General features: G+C 37.4%; 1 protein-coding gene across 2 annotated transcripts; it reads left to right on the top strand.

Moving 5' to 3' along the window:
• The first annotated feature begins 6,230 nt into the window (after positions 1-6,230).
• LOC121504805 (coxsackievirus and adenovirus receptor homolog) lies at positions 6,231-14,774 on the top strand. 2 transcript variants are annotated; one of them, XM_041779868.1, is made up of 5 exons: positions 6,231-6,304; positions 6,816-6,892; positions 8,140-8,195; positions 10,391-10,753; positions 12,024-14,774. In XM_041779868.1, exons 3-5 carry the CDS (start codon positions 8,147-8,149, stop codon positions 12,155-12,157), a joined length of 546 nt encoding a protein of 181 aa, XP_041635802.1. In that variant the 5' UTR covers positions 6,231-6,304; positions 6,816-6,892; positions 8,140-8,146; the 3' UTR covers positions 12,158-14,774. The 2 variants fall into 2 exon arrangements, with proteins under 2 accessions (XP_041635802.1, XP_041635803.1); XM_041779869.1 differs by having other exon boundaries at positions 6,233-6,304; positions 6,816-6,846.
• The last annotated feature ends 507 nt before the right edge of the window (positions 14,775-15,281 follow it).

Here is a 15,281-nt window from a genome sequence, read left to right as displayed (position 1 = left end):
ATTGACCTGCACAGGTTCCTTTGTCGTCAGAGTAGCCGGACTAATTAGCCAACTAAATGTTTCCAACATAAAACCTAAAAATGTTGACCAAGGAAATTTTAGCGGGGATGACACTCACAATCAACAGTCACAATTTATGCCATTTAAGTAGAGGAAAACAGTTATGCTGTTGTAAAACGGACTAAAATCACAAATATTTCACTACATATATCATATAGATTTTCCTGGCAATTCCATCAGAAACCCTATAAAAATCACATATTTTAAATGTCTAAGTGATTTTAGCAGAAATAAAGCTTACAGTGAATGTAAAACCTGATAGAAACCATAGTAGTATATTAAACTGTTAAAAGGTTATAAGACTGACCAAAATCACATCTATTTACTACTTATACCTCAAAATACCTCAAACCTGTGGCACCATCTAACTGCTCTACAGAGTACATTATCTAGCTGTCAAGAAAGCACCCTTATGACACAAACAGCATGCCCTGACGACAGTCTAAATGCACCAAAAATGATTTTTAACCTTTTTGACATGTTTAAGGACTGTGGAAAATTGTTTTGATTTCTAAACCCATTCCTACTTTTAATCACAGACACGAACATTTTAGCCTACTCTCACCCTGCACACCTGCCTTCAGTTCACATGCAAATCTCACAACTGGAATTTCATTGACAGTTTTAACTTGTTTTGGGCCCCATAAACTAAAAATGATGGGATCAGGCCCAGCCCATATGATAGCCGAATGCTAGCAGCCTGGCCAAAGTGATGCCCTAAGCAGACTTTGCTCTGAGGCCCGCCTTCACTGTGTGAAGTCCACTAATGAACTACAGTAATGAACCAAGGACATCATTAGGGCCCTAATTGTAATCGCTCTGATTTCTTGGGCCCGAACCACCGAGGGTGCGAGGACCCTATTAAAATTGATTGGGTTTGTCATTATTAGGGCCCGAGCAACGAACGTCGGCGTAAGGACCTATTTGTAAATCAAAGGATTCTCGTTTGTTATTCTTAGCAGGCATGGACAGGCCATCTGGCGTACCGGGCAATGCCTGGTGGGCCGATGCACATTTCTGAGCCAGCCCGGGGCTGTCATAATTTAACCAAAAAAGTATATTATAAATCATTTTTATCAACCGCAACAGCCCATTGGTTGATTTTTTTGAAGGACATTGGGCTAATCCAATGAAATCTCTCAGCCCTTCTCGGCCCGCCCCTCCCCTCCCCCTTGACCAAGGTTATCAAATTTTGCCGTTTGAGCTGACCGGAGTTGGAGAGAGCGCACGCGCACTCCAGCCTCGGTCACAAATATCCACCAGTTTCTGCCGCCAGTCAACAACACTGCAGCTTTAAAGCCGACAAAAGGCTCAATTCATATTACATCCTTAATATGAATAAGCATTAAAGATAAGAACAAGCATTCAAAATAGGTACCTTGATCCAAATGCATTTAATGAACACACTGCAGCCGAAAAAACGGGCTCTTTTGATGTCTTCATAATGAAACAATCTTCTGGTTGTTATGGTTGAGGGTGAAGGCATCAGTGAGTTCTGCTTGGTCCAGGGCTGGGGTTCTGAGTTTGTTACCAGCAGTACCAGGTTGTTGGTCTGAGGGTCTCTGTTGCTGTTCCAACTTATTCTTTAAACGACGCAGACATGAGGACCTGTGCAATCACAGCTCACTGATGTGACAGGAAGGCTCAGAGATATTGATAGGAGTTTAAATAAGTCTATAAAGGCCTCCAGAGGTTTTTGCCATGTAAAGCCAAACTTCTTTCCCTGAGTGGGATTAAAACAGCTGCGCTCAGGATGACAAATGTTTTCCCTGCGTAATTGTCCCTCAGCCACAAACGCAGACATCGTATCTCGCTTTAGTGAGCGACTCAGTTCAATCTCCTGACTTATTTAATCCCTCATTATTACAATCTGTAATGCCAAACTAATATCAATTAATTTTACTCAGGTATGATACCAGACAATGCATTTTATTGTTACAAGGATAAAACCACTCACCAATTCCTTGTTAGCGCTGAGCTTGGGTCTAAACCTGTAAAGAACAAAAGAAAGTCCAGGTCTTTTTTCTCCTTAGCCCAGGTTAGATGCTGATGATGTTGTCTGTGGTTCAGGATTGGCTTGACACTAAGAAAACCACACTTGTAGTCCATTTCCTGGACCCGTCTGTGTGGTGGTGTCCTTGAATCTGCTTTGTTTGACGGTCCTCTTAAGGCCGAGCTCATCCCTGTTGCTTGTGCTCCTTTTCTTACCACACTTTCCCCTTCAGAAAACTTTCCATGAATCTGCTTTAATACTGCTTCTGAGAACAGCCTGCCCTTTCAGCAGTGACCCTCTGTGGCTTACCCTCCTTTTGGAGAGTGTCAAATCTGCTGTCAAGTCAGCAGTCTTCCCCATGATTGTAGTCGTGAAGTGAGACTGAAGGCTCATGAAACCTTTACGAATGAAACTTAACAATAATCTAATATTTTGAGATAGTGGATTTTTGATTTTCACGAGTTGTAAGCCATAATGATCAAGTTTAGAACAAAAAAGTCTTAACTTTGTATGTAATGAGTCTAAAATATTTGTAGGTTAAGCTTTTGGACTAAATCACCAGAAAAAATGAACCTGATGTTGTGGAATGTGATGTTGTGATGTTGTGAAACGCTCTCGTGGACAAGTTGTGACCTGCACATTCACCACGCTATGAAATAATCATGGAACATTATGAGACAGAGACGTTTTAAAGCTAAATGCAAAGCCGGAACTACACTCCAGACATGGCTGCTGCACTGTGTCACTCCGCCCAGTGGTTCACTCAAGAAATAGTTCCGAGTATTTGCTTCATTCGTCGTGATTTTACATAGCAAGCAAAATTTCAAATAAGAAAATAACAAAAGAAAAATATACAAAAACTCACAAAAAGTTGAAAATAAAAGAATTTGAAAAATAAAAAATTGAAGACAGGCAATTTTTTTTTTAATGAATTACAAAAAAACAGAAGGAAAGCATGCAAAATTTAAATACAAAAAAATAACAAACCAATGCTGACAGAAGTTGAAAATAAAAGACAAAAATTTAAATGAACAAATTAAAGAGCAGACAGAATTGAAACAAGCAAAAAACAAATGAGGATAATACAGACTGACAAAAAAGCTATATATATATATATATATATAATATCAAAATATGTCAACTATAAACAAACAGAAAACAAGCAAAAGTACAAATAAATGCAGAAACAAAAAACAAAGACTGACAAAAAATGCAGTTTAAAACAAAAAAACAATGAAAAACAAATGCAAACACAGACAAAGAACAAATAAAAACATAATGAGATGTTTACAGTATTTATAGTAAGAGAGATAAATACCAACATTAACAGAATGAAACTAACTTTTATCTAACTTCATATACAGCTGCTGGAGAGTGAAAGTACAGCGGTGGCTCAAGAAGAGGGGTGGTGGTGTTTCTGTGGTCATGTGATCAGTAAAAGTCCTCTGAGCTAGAGATAAACATGAAGCACAGAGAACTTACACATTAGTGCTCAACTGGAAGAAGATCCCTCTGGAGACATCGGGTTCATGGGAACAGTTGGATGGACTGAAGGACAACAGACATCCAGAAAGTGTTAGAGCTCTGACATGATGAAGAGAGACCAGCTCAGGTTAAAGTGGTTTAAGGGTACAAACATCCTCAAACAGTGAAGACACCGACGTAAACAAACAGTGTGATCATATATGTGATTTCACCATAAAATAATAGCTGATATAAATGGCAGATTCAGTGGAGAACCTGTCCTGTAGATATCAAAAATACATTAAATAATAAAACACCTTACCTTTATAAGTGCAGGAATGAAAATGAGAAAACGGGGAATTCCCGTTTGAAAGCGGATAAAGGGTTAAACCTGGCTTACTTCGGTTAGTCTGGTTTATTTCAGCAGGAACTCTACTCCATCAAAGTGCCTCATTAAAGTCGCAGCTGAGTAACCATGGTTACCAAGACTTCAGAACTTGCCTGCAACGGAGCACGCTAACCGTCGAGCTAAGTCTAGCGGTGCTTCAAAAATGTCCGACGGGTTGAAGCTGGTCCGCCGTCTAAGGTTCCGCCGAGCGTAAGGCTGCCCTCGTTTACATATTTTAATTCATTCAGGCAACAAATTTCAGCTATTTGATTTATTTTCAACTCAGACTGACAGAATAAAACTATGTATTTCCCAGGTTTACTCTAGTTTCAGAAACTTAAAAAATTTAAAACTTGGCTTTAGGTCAGTACTACGGAAGAGTATTAGGGCCACTGAAAAAAAAAAAAATTGAGACAAATTTTTTTTTTCCAATTGTGAGAAAAAAAACTGAATTCTGAGATTAAAGTCAGAATTCTGAGAAAAAAGTCAGAATTATGAGATTAAAGTCAGAATTCTGAGGAAAAAAAAGTCAGAATTCTGACTTTATTCTTCAAATGAAAAAAAGTCTCAAATGTTTTTTTCTCAGGATTCTGACTTTAATCTCAGAATTCTGACTTTTTTCTCAGAATTCTGACTTTAATCTCAGAATTCTGACTTTTTTCTCATAATTGAAAAAAAAAAAATTGTCTCAAATTTTTTTTTTCAGTGGCCCTAATACTCTTCCATACCAGTACCAACATAAACTTTGAAATAACATAATTCATAAAGACTAAGCGGAGATTTTATACTCTATTCAAAAATTATTTTCATAAATAAACCTGTGACTGGTAAAAATGCTCTTTAAGAACAATTTGCAAAATAAATTATATCCACCCTTTCATGGATGCATTAAAATAGCATTAAATAAATATTGCATAACAATTTTAAAATAGCAATTTTGTGTTAATAAAGTTAAAGTTTAGTTTATTTGAACAACAAATTGTGAGAAAAAGTTTTTCTTTAGTAAACTTTTCAAAAGGCCTAATTACACTGATGTTAATTGGGGCATGCCTAGCTGTTGGTGACTTTTCTTTCCCCAGGATTTAACTCCAAGTATTTTACTCAAAATAAAAAATAAAACTTAGTTTCCAAAGACTTTTTAAAGGACTGAGGTCTTGGGTGTAATAATCATTCACAGTAATACATGTAAATGAATTTTATAAATCATTTTAATTCACTTTGTTCAGCATATACTGTATGCTCACCTCTATGATGTCCCCAGTGCATTTTTTCATTTTCATCGAGACACCTTTGCAATATCAGAAACAAAAAAAAAAACCTGGCTTTATTGATTTACAGATTAGGGTATAATCTCTCTGAAAAATATACATTAATTTAAAAAAAATGCTATTTTTTTCCTTAGTCAGAGCTAAGCCACAATGTGCACGAATGCCAGGGTGCCAGAAGATAAAGTAATGCAAACTAAAATAATGAAATATTTGCAAAAAAGTTGGGAAATTGGTTAAAAAAGAAAAAAGTGGTATAAAGTTGTCAAAGGAAGCCAAAAATAGGTTAAAAGAGGCAACATTGGGATTATAGCTTTAGAAATGGCTTAGAAAAGGTAAAAATGGGAGGAAAAAGCATGAAAAGCGGTTAAAAAGTGGCAAAAACTGGTTGGAAAAATGCTAAAAATGGGTTGAACAAGATGGTAGCTGCAAAAATAAACATGAAAAGGCAAAGCTGGGCGGAGAAATTGTGAGAAGTTGTTAAAAAGTGTCAAAAATGGGATGAAAAGGCCAAAAACAGGTAATTGAGCGCAGAAATGAAGGCTAAAATGTGTGGGAAAGTTCAAAAAGCAGTTTAAAAGTGGCAGAAATGGGCCTCATACTGCCAAAATTGGTTAAAAGAGGGAATAAAAGTACCCAATTATGGTGCCACACACTTCTTAACTTTTAAAAAATGGATCAACTGTCAGCACTGTTGAGCACTGATACTACTGAGCAATAATACTACTACAATAATATCTGCATGAAATTATAAGTGAGTACCCCATAGGGGCCAGGTCAGCTGTGTGGGCAGGCCTGGTAAGTCCTACAGTAAATACTCTGTTGTTTGCTTACTATGGTTGATTTTAGTGAAATGGGGAAGGGTCTCATACTGGTATTTATCAGGGGCCTGGTGAAAAACCAGCACTGGTAGGTCCTCATCTACAAAGCCCACTCATTCTCCTTCTAGTATCAGATGTGTGTAATTTTCCCTGCTGGCTCTTTGCTGCCATCCAGTGGACACTTTTATGAAGAGCTTATTTTCTGCTAAGTTTTGGTTTCTTCATTTTGGTTTCTTTTTCTCAAAGAGCAGCTCTAAAGCGTGCCTGCAGACCAGCTTTCTCCTCATGTTTGACCCCTGGAGTCGATATGTCCGTAAGTCATGATCTCATTGTTGTTTACATGAGGAATTTATTCAACAATAATCATTCAGTGCAGAGAAAATGATATCTCAGGTTTCTGATGAAGGTAACTACACCGTCTTGTTTGCTGAGCTAACTTGCTACACAGGAAGTCAAGTCTGTCGAGGTCTGAGTCAAACTTTAGTTTTCTTGACCCCTGAAGGATATTAGCTTCACAGCACAACCTTAAACAGGAACCCCATTCAAATTCAGCCACAAGGAATGCTGAAATACCTAAAAATAAATGACAGCTGGAAGTAGAACCATCCTAACCACCGTCAGACACTAGAAGAGAAAGTAAAATACTTCATACTGGATCTTTTTGAATTTAGTGGTGTCATGATTTGGATTTGGCCTTAGGAGAGCTTAAATTCAGCAGAGAGGAGGAGATTGTGTGTAAATGTTTTGAGACAAATCAGGTGCTCTAATGTTATTTTACTGGCTCCCTCCTTCATGAGCTCTGTCCTCTTTCTTTCTCCTGACAGAATGCCAGACCAGGTGATGGTGCCACCAAAGGTGAGGACAGATTCAACCGCAGATCTGCAAAACATTAACGTTGCAGGTTAGATGGATTTACCAGCCTCCATGTCTGCCATCAGGACAATCCTTCCTGCAAAGCTCCAATCCACAGCATTTGTACTGGACCAGTCAGGATCATTTTAGGGCAGGGGTGTCAAACTCAAGGCCCGCGGGCCAAATCCGGCCCCTGGTACAGTTATACCCGGCCCACTTGACCATATCATATTTTTATTATAACTGGCCCACTGGTTTGGGGTTTGCAGATTTCATCCAGCTTAAAAATGTAAACTTAACAATGATGAAATAAAAAGTCCTGTTAATTCATAAAAATTAGAAAAAGTTAAAATAATTAGATAAAAAGTCAGGAATGTGGTCAAATTCATTTATGTTTTCAATTCATATTCTTAATTTTGTACTAACTGTTATGACGCAAAGTCATGGTTTTGCATCTTTTCAATTCACAATTTTAACTTTTTATCTTGTTTTTGGACCAATTAGATCCTCAAATTAAATTTTTCAAGTAATATTTCGACCTCTAAAACTCATGATTACAAATTTTTTCTCACGTTTTGGCCTTTTTAGCTCCTTACTTTGATATTTATCTTATAATCTGACCTTTCAGATCCTCAATTTAGAATTTCAAGTCATATTTTGACCTTTAATTTTAAAAATGTAAATGTTATTTTCATGCTTTGATGTTTTTAACCAATTATTTTGAATTTTATCTCATATTTTGACTCTTATGAATCATGATTTTAACTTTCTATCTCATATTTTGTCTCTTATGAATCATGATTTTAACTTTCTATCTCATATTATTGCCTTTTAAAAACATTATTTTGACTTTAAATGCCATGTTTTGGACCTTTTAAGCTATTCAGTTCGAATTTTTATCTCAGATTTTGAGCCTTTAAACTTATCATTTGACCTTTTTCAATGTCAAAATCCTTAATCATCATTGCTAAGGTTTTTTTCTCCCATAATTCATTGCTGGTGAAAATTAGGTTGACAGTTTCCGGTAAATGTTGACCCTGCTTGGCCTTCAGGTTGGACCCAAATTCAGGATTCTGCTGTGATTGAGTTTTACACCCCTGTTTTAGGGGAACTAGGCGGTAGCTACAGGCGGGGTTTAGTTTCACTGTGAGCTGATAGCGATGGCTGCTAGTGCAGCGATTGGCTCAGATATAACAACAATGTAATCATAATTTGATCACATATCTGTATGAAATAAAGAGCAAAAAGCAACACTGAAAGCCTTCCATGACAGGAAAGATGTTCTCTATCTCACAGGGAGAAGATGATCTACTCCATCCTGCTGCTCATCTGCCTGAGCTGCTGTGTCTGTGGTTAGTTCAGCCTCACTTCGCCCACATCATCAAGTCAGTAAACATGAGAGTACAAATTAAATGTCTTTGCAGACCCAGGCCTGCCCATAGATGTGGCTGGGCCCCTGATAACCCAGGGAATGGGCCCCAGTTGTTGTCAATGTGTGTTGGAGCAGTTGCATTGTTGCTAGCATCTTGGCTAACGGTTCCCTCAGTTTGGAGCTGAAAAGCTGTTATTGGGTTTTGATGTTCAAACTGTTCATTTGTGCCACTTTTAAACCCCTTTTCATCAATCTTTCTGCCCATTTTGCTACATTTGCTTTCACATTAAAAAACAATTTTTTTGCCACTGCTTTTTTTTTGCCAACCTTTCAATATTTCACCTGCCCCTTTTCCCCCTTTTGGCCACTTTTAACCAAATTTTTGCTACATTTTAACCGCTTTTCACCATTTTTCCACCCACTTTTGCCTCTTTTTCTCTCAACTCATATTTGCTGCTTTGTCCCATTTTGCCTCATTTAACCTATTTTTACCACTCTTAAGCCATTTTCACTACTTATTTCTTCCAATTTTTGACACATCTCATTTTTGACACTTTTTAACTGCTTTTCACCATGTGACTGCCACTTTTCACTTTTGTTTCTTTCTTAACTGATATTTTCTGCATTAACCTGTTTTGCAACTCTCAGAAACTCAGAATTTCAGAGTTTAAGAAGTCAGAAAGTTACAGGAAAAAAAATCAGAGTTTAAAAAGCTGTCTATTTTGACATAAGAAACTTGAAATTTATCATTTTTGAAATAATAAATTTACAACATTGTGAAGGTAAAAAAAATTACAGACTGGAAACAGTGGTTGGATTTTTAAAATTTTTAATCTCAAAAATGTAAAGTTTTGCATGATGTATAACTATAACTGTTAAAGTTAAAGATTTCAAGTATTTTTGTCTTAAATTAATTAATTTTTAAACTTGAGAATTTTGATTTTTTTTTCTTGAAAATTCACAAATACTTTTTACTGTACTTTTTCTAGAGTGGTCCGAATAGATTCATAATAATAGACATTTATACATAGATGTTTTATTCAGGGACAAGTGTCTCTAGGCGGGTTATGTTTAAATTTTGTTAATGAAGACAATTACAATTGTTGTGTACTTTTTCCAGGTGGGTCTTTGGGGTGCTCGGCTTCTCTTAGATGTGACTGGGGGGGCTAAAGAACAAAGGTTGGGAACTGATCCATTGACTAAACCATTAGGGAACAAATGTGAGCCTCCGTAGCTAAGCCATGATGGGCACAGACATCAGGATACCAGAGAATAATGTGGACGAAACTGAAATAACTTTGCAAAATGAAGGCAAAAATTGGCAAAATGGATTAAAAGTGGGAAAAATGGGAGAAGTAAGTGGTGAAAAGTGGAAAAAGAGCAAAAATTGCTTTAAAGTGGCAAAAATAGGTTATATGAGGCAAAAATGGGATAAAGCAGCAAGTATGGGGAAAAGAGGGCATATAAATGGTGAAAAGCAGTTTAAAAGTGGGTTACAAGAGGCAATAAGGACAAAAATTGGTAGCTAAAGTAGTGAGTGTGGGTTAAAAGTAGCAAAAAAAAGCTGTAAGTGGCAAAAATGGGCAGAAACATTGATTGAAAGGTTTAATAAACAATTTGAACATCAGAACCCAATACCAGCTAGACAACTTTTCAGCTCCTAAATGAGCTAACTGTCATTGCTACAGCTCCAGCACAGATGCATTGATATCATCATTAAATAACAACTGGGGAGGGCTTGTTCTCTGGGTTTATAGGGGGCCTAGTTGACTCTTTGGGCAGGACTGCCATGCTGTGCAAAGTCAGAGAGAGAGCGTGCAACTTTTAAACTTCAGGTCTTTATGATGTTCTGTGGTTGGTATCTGAATAATACATGACAATGCACAACTTTTGGTTGTTTTGGAGTCATTATGCAAACATGATTAAAACAACATATGACTGTATTTCTTTTTAGATGTTTGGCAATTTCAAACAAATAAGGCTCAGAGTTTGAGTTTGAGATGTTTGCACTCTGACCTTGGTTGTTTTTTGATGCTTTTTTGGATCAGTTATCTAACACTCATCCTATCAGATCTGAATCACGGACTTAAAACAAAAAAGGATGTTGATCTGTGCAGTATAAACACAGTCAATAACTTCAGTAAGACTTCATGTTTCTCTTTTTCTCTTTCTCAGCAGGATCAATTGAAGTGAATACAACTCAGAGTTTCTACGAGGCAAAGGAGAATGAAAACATCACACTGGAGTGGACGTTCCCTGCCGAAGATGACAGCTCACTACGCTCTCTTGATGTCTACTGTGCCATGTCTAGGGAGGAGAAATACTCAGGCCTGTTTCGTCTTGTTCGTGGAGATGAGGTCCCCTGGGTTCAGCATCAACAGTTTGCAGGACGAGTTCACTGTGACAGAAAAGTCCTCAAAGAGGGACAGCTCAAACTTGGTCTGTCCTCACTCAGGATGACTGACTCAGGCCGATACGAGTGTGAGGTGGTGACGTGGTCTGGTGTAGGCATGGGTCACTGCCAACTCAATGTAATAGGTAAGAAAATTTAAGAACTTTATTAATGAGTTCGAAGATTTTGAATAAATGAGGATTTAAAATATACTCTAAGTACTGAGTAGTTATTTTTGATACCAGAAAAGAAGAAATACCAGTGTCCTTTACATTAAAAAAGGAAGAGGAAGAGGTAGAGCTAGATCTAAATTTGAAAATTCTCAGATGGGTCTAAACACTCCAGGTGAATATGACACAGGCAAGCTAGTATTGCCAAAGATGCAACACAAAACAACATATAGCATGCAGTCCACTGACCGAGTTTATGAATGAAGTCGGTGAGTTGTTTGGTGTTGTATGGCCTAAAGCAGGTTTCTCAAATGGTGTGGTGAGCCAAGTCTTGGTGTGTCGTGAGGATTTGTGCAACCATATGTAACTATTACAGCTACAGAGAAGCAGCAAAAAAACCCAAAGCAGAGCAGGCGTCATGACAACTGAATCCCTGATGAAGTCAGAGGTAGAATAAAGGAGGAGCTGGGGTGGAGGAGGGTTGTACAGGTTGCACGGGAAGCAGTACGCATGGCCAGGCTTTGAATATGGCAGCATGAGGGCTATTTGCCAATGATTAGAGTGAATCAGCTTGTCGTCAGCTGATGAGGGCTTGTGTAAGATCAGCTGATCTCAATTATATGGCAGTGCTTGGCTAAATCTACCGTAACATGTAAAAGGCTATTTTGCATTGATGTGGTTTTGGTGTGCCTTGAAATCTGGGCTTAATCTTAGGTGTACCTTGGGTTGAAAAGATTGAAAGCTACTGGCCTAATGTATGGGCTAGAATAGAAAATAGTTGCGTTGTTGCAGCTAGAACTGAATGTGAAACACTGCCGTGAACCGCCCTGCAGCAGCCGCAGCCCCTCGCCCAGTTTGCTGCTTACAGTGAGAGTGAGGAACAGCCACCGCTGTTAAGAACTGCCATGAGAGTGGGCAGTAGGGTTCAGTCAGTGTTAATGTTATAAAATGTACAACCTGTAGGCCTACCTGCTCCATTTGAATTAGTATAGAGCCCTAACATTGGCTGGAGAAATTATTATGTTATCTTGCCTCACAGTTAAGGTTTAGTTTGAGATAAATCTATATTTGAGGACCTGTCTGCAGTGGAGACTCTGACCAGCCTCAAAATTATATGAACAAGACAGTTATTTTGAAAATTGCAACATTTTCCTGATTAAATAACCTTGAACCTGAATACTATAAACCTTATAATACCTTATCTCATCACATTATGCTGTAATACCATCTGTTCTTCTCTTTACAGAAGCAACAGTTCGACATCAGACTGTAGTGACGGCTGGACTTGTGAGACCAAAGAATCTGGGATGTAGCGCTCTCCTCACTGGACCGTCAGTTCTGCCAGCAGTGCTGCTTGTTGGGTTGTTTGTTTTCTCTTAAAGTTTTGTTGCTTTGCATTCAGAAAAAAAGCTTAAATCAGGGGTGTTCCAGCAAATTCAAAAACTAAAATGAAGTATGGCCGGCATTAGAACAGAAAGCTTGTGCTTGAACTCAACTCAAGGCAGTACTGCTCTGATAGTTCTGGAAACATTATGACTAGATTATTCCAGTGATGTACATTTTCACAACTAAACTGAGGTGATAGTATAAATGGTAAATATATTTACAACAAAATAATAACAATGTCTCAATTCATAACGCCCTGGGCTATGGCAGAAAATAGCAGAATGAATGGTGCAGACCAGGAGCAGATCCAGTGGTAGACAGAGCTGATTAAGCCCCCCTAAAATCTGGACCTGCCTGTCCAAAACCCTTAATAATTATAGGTTCTTTGCAGATGATGTCACTCAGCAGTAGCGAACATCCCTTGGGGGGTAAGAAGTGATTTCTGCATAGAGAAACGCTACAAAAAGGCCATATTTTGAACGGTTTACAACTATGCATTAGCTTATTAAACTCTGACATTTCTTCCGCTGATGTCTGTCCAGTCTCACTCGCTGTGATGGGAAATCCATCTCTCTTTAAGAGATCTGGATCATTTAGCTCAGCTCGGTAGAGCTAATTGATCCCAAATGGCTCTTCATCTGGTACCAGTTTGGCTTTTTAAATGTGGATTGAATAACGACAAAGGATGGAGGAAAAGAAACTGGTACTCAAACGCAGCTACGTAGCTACAGTGGTTCACATTAAAGAGCCGTTTCAGAGGACAGGTTCGTTTGTGAACGGCACATCATTAATTAGTCGCCTACCCTAAAGTTTACCTTCTATTAAACTCATGTTTGTGACAAAACAAGGATGTTTTTTTTATGTTAAAGGGACTTGGCTATCAACAAGACTCTTGTGGCCTTCATCTAGCTAGACAACCCTTGGAGGTCTGCGATACTGATCGACTCCACACTATTGATTGATTGATCTAATGTTCCCATTCATTCCTAATGTCTGTCCCACACTTCCTGCCCCCCACCAGGCATTCTGGATCACATGATTTCAAACAACCTACTGACCATATGCCTTGGCGGCTATAAATGAAAAGCTGAAAGTGATGTCGGCTGGTTTTTATTCCATTTCTAAGTGCATCTTAACCTACACTGGATTGGTTTCACTCATTTAAAGGCGAGCTTTATCAAAAGGGCCCAGTCATCCTTATATTTATCTGAATGTGGTGAAAAAAGTTTTAACACCCCTGCTTTAAGCGAGGTGTGATTGTGTGAAAGGTGTCGCCACATGACCAGATGTGATAAATGTGTGTATGGATGTGTTTTAAACCATGGACTGAGGTTGTGGGTTCAATGAAATGACTAAGGTGTTCTTCAAATGTAATGACATCCTAATAATCATTATATAGAACAACAGAATCATCTGAAATCTGTACTTGTCCTTTAACGTTTATCATGTGCACTGAAAAACCTCAGACTCATCACATTGACTGTATATTTAACATTTTTGACCATTTTTTCAACAATGATGTGAAAATCTGAGGGCTGATAAGACGACTGATGGGGGTCCATGCATCGTCTCTCAGGCACTTTTAAAATCCGTAACCAATGTTACAACGTTTACGATGCCTTTGAGTCAGTGCCTTATTTCTGTTTGTCTTATTTCAAACAGCTTATGGTTCGTCTACCATGGATCGTTATGGCACCATGGCAAAATTTACTTCTAATATGGAGAAAATATTTTTTTACTAGTAGAACCACACTGTTGATCTTTATAATGGAGCTCTGTTTTTAAATGATTTCTACGAAATGTAGGATTATTTTTCTGCTGTTATATTGTTGGTATACTTCTTATCTTTTACACAGCTGGTTCTTGCTTTCGCTGTCTTACCTGTTAGAAAAATGCTCTGCTCAGTTTCTGTTAAAGAAAATGTTGGATAAGTTTGATTTTTTTGTACCTTTATCAGAAATATGCAGTTCAAATGTCATTTTTGTATCTTATAAAATGTTTTTTTAAAAAGAACTGCAGGCAGGGATAATTTGAAAAATGAATAGTAAAGTTTGACCTTACTTTTATATGTACCTTGCACTAATGTTTTTGTTTTTTGTTTGTTTTGTTTTGTTTTGTTTGTTTGTTTTGTTTTTTTTTTTTTTTTTTTTACAAAAAGCTGTCGTGTATGTATGGCATATTTTAAAGATTTAATTTTTACCTTTATCAGGAATTTCCAACTAAAATGATATTTTTGCAATTTTTAAAAGGATCAAGCAGGAACAAATATATAAGATTAACTATATTTTTATACCTTCCTTGCACTAATGCCTTTGTTTTAATTTTTTAATCAATTCACAAAAACTATAAATGCATTATGGCACATGTTTGTTGTGTATTTTAATTGCACCTTATCAGAAATATCATCCAGTTAAAAAGTTACTTTTGTATTCTATAGAAAGTTTTTTTTAAATACGTCTGAATGGGAAATAATGAAGAAGAGCTGTAAAGCTCAATCTTAATTTTATACCTAACTTGCACTTGTGTGTTTGTATTTTTTTATTTGTGTTTGTTTGTTTAATCTTCTATGGTCTGTTGATTTTATATTTTTCTATTGTTTTTTGTACAAATAAATCTGATGCCAAACCCCTGTGCTTTCAGACCGTCACAGTTCTGCTTGTTCACCTGTTCTTCAGTTTTCTAGTCTGTAATTTTCCCTGCTGGCTCTCTGCTGCCACCCAGTGGACACTCTATCTCTCTTTAGATCATTTTTTCTTAAGTTTAGTTTTGGTTTCTTTTCAGTGAGAGCAGTTAAAAAGTTTGGATGCAAACTGGCTTTCTCTTCATGTTTGGGCCCTGGAGTCGATATGTCCGTAAGTACAGACAGTTTTTGTTGTTTAAATGAGAGTTTTAATGAAAAAAACAATCACTCTTTTAAAGAAATGTAGCTGGAGTCGTCTTAAGAGTGTAAATGCACACAGACTTGATTACTATCAAGCTAACTAGCTTAGACAGGAAGTTATTTCTCTCTGGGTCCGTGTTAAAATGGTCAAACTTCAGCTTTCTTGGCTTTAAAGGGAAATTAGCTTCACCGAAAACCCTGAAAACAGGAACCACCGTCAGGTTTTCTTAGATACAA

This window comes from Cheilinus undulatus, linkage group 22 (genome assembly GCF_018320785.1).
Source record: "Cheilinus undulatus linkage group 22, ASM1832078v1, whole genome shotgun sequence".
In the NCBI taxonomy this organism is placed as follows: Eukaryota; Metazoa; Chordata; class Actinopteri; order Labriformes; family Labridae; genus Cheilinus; species Cheilinus undulatus.
The sequence above is the reverse complement of the archived record's forward strand: the minus strand, read 5'-3'. Positions and strand labels throughout refer to the sequence as shown.

Bases quoted from the DNA above. Each gene is read 5' to 3' on its own strand.
- LOC121504805 (XM_041779868.1), top strand. From the start codon at position 8,147: ATGATCTACTCCATCCTGCTGCTCATCTGCCTGAGCTGCTGTGTCTGT. The intron at 8,196-10,390 runs GTTAGTTCAGCC...TCTCTTTCTCAG, and splicing joins CCTGAGCTGCTGTGTCTGTG to CAGGATCAATTGAAGTGAAT. The intron at 10,754-12,023 runs GTAAGAAAATTT...TTCTCTTTACAG, and splicing joins CTGCCAACTCAATGTAATAG to AAGCAACAGTTCGACATCAG.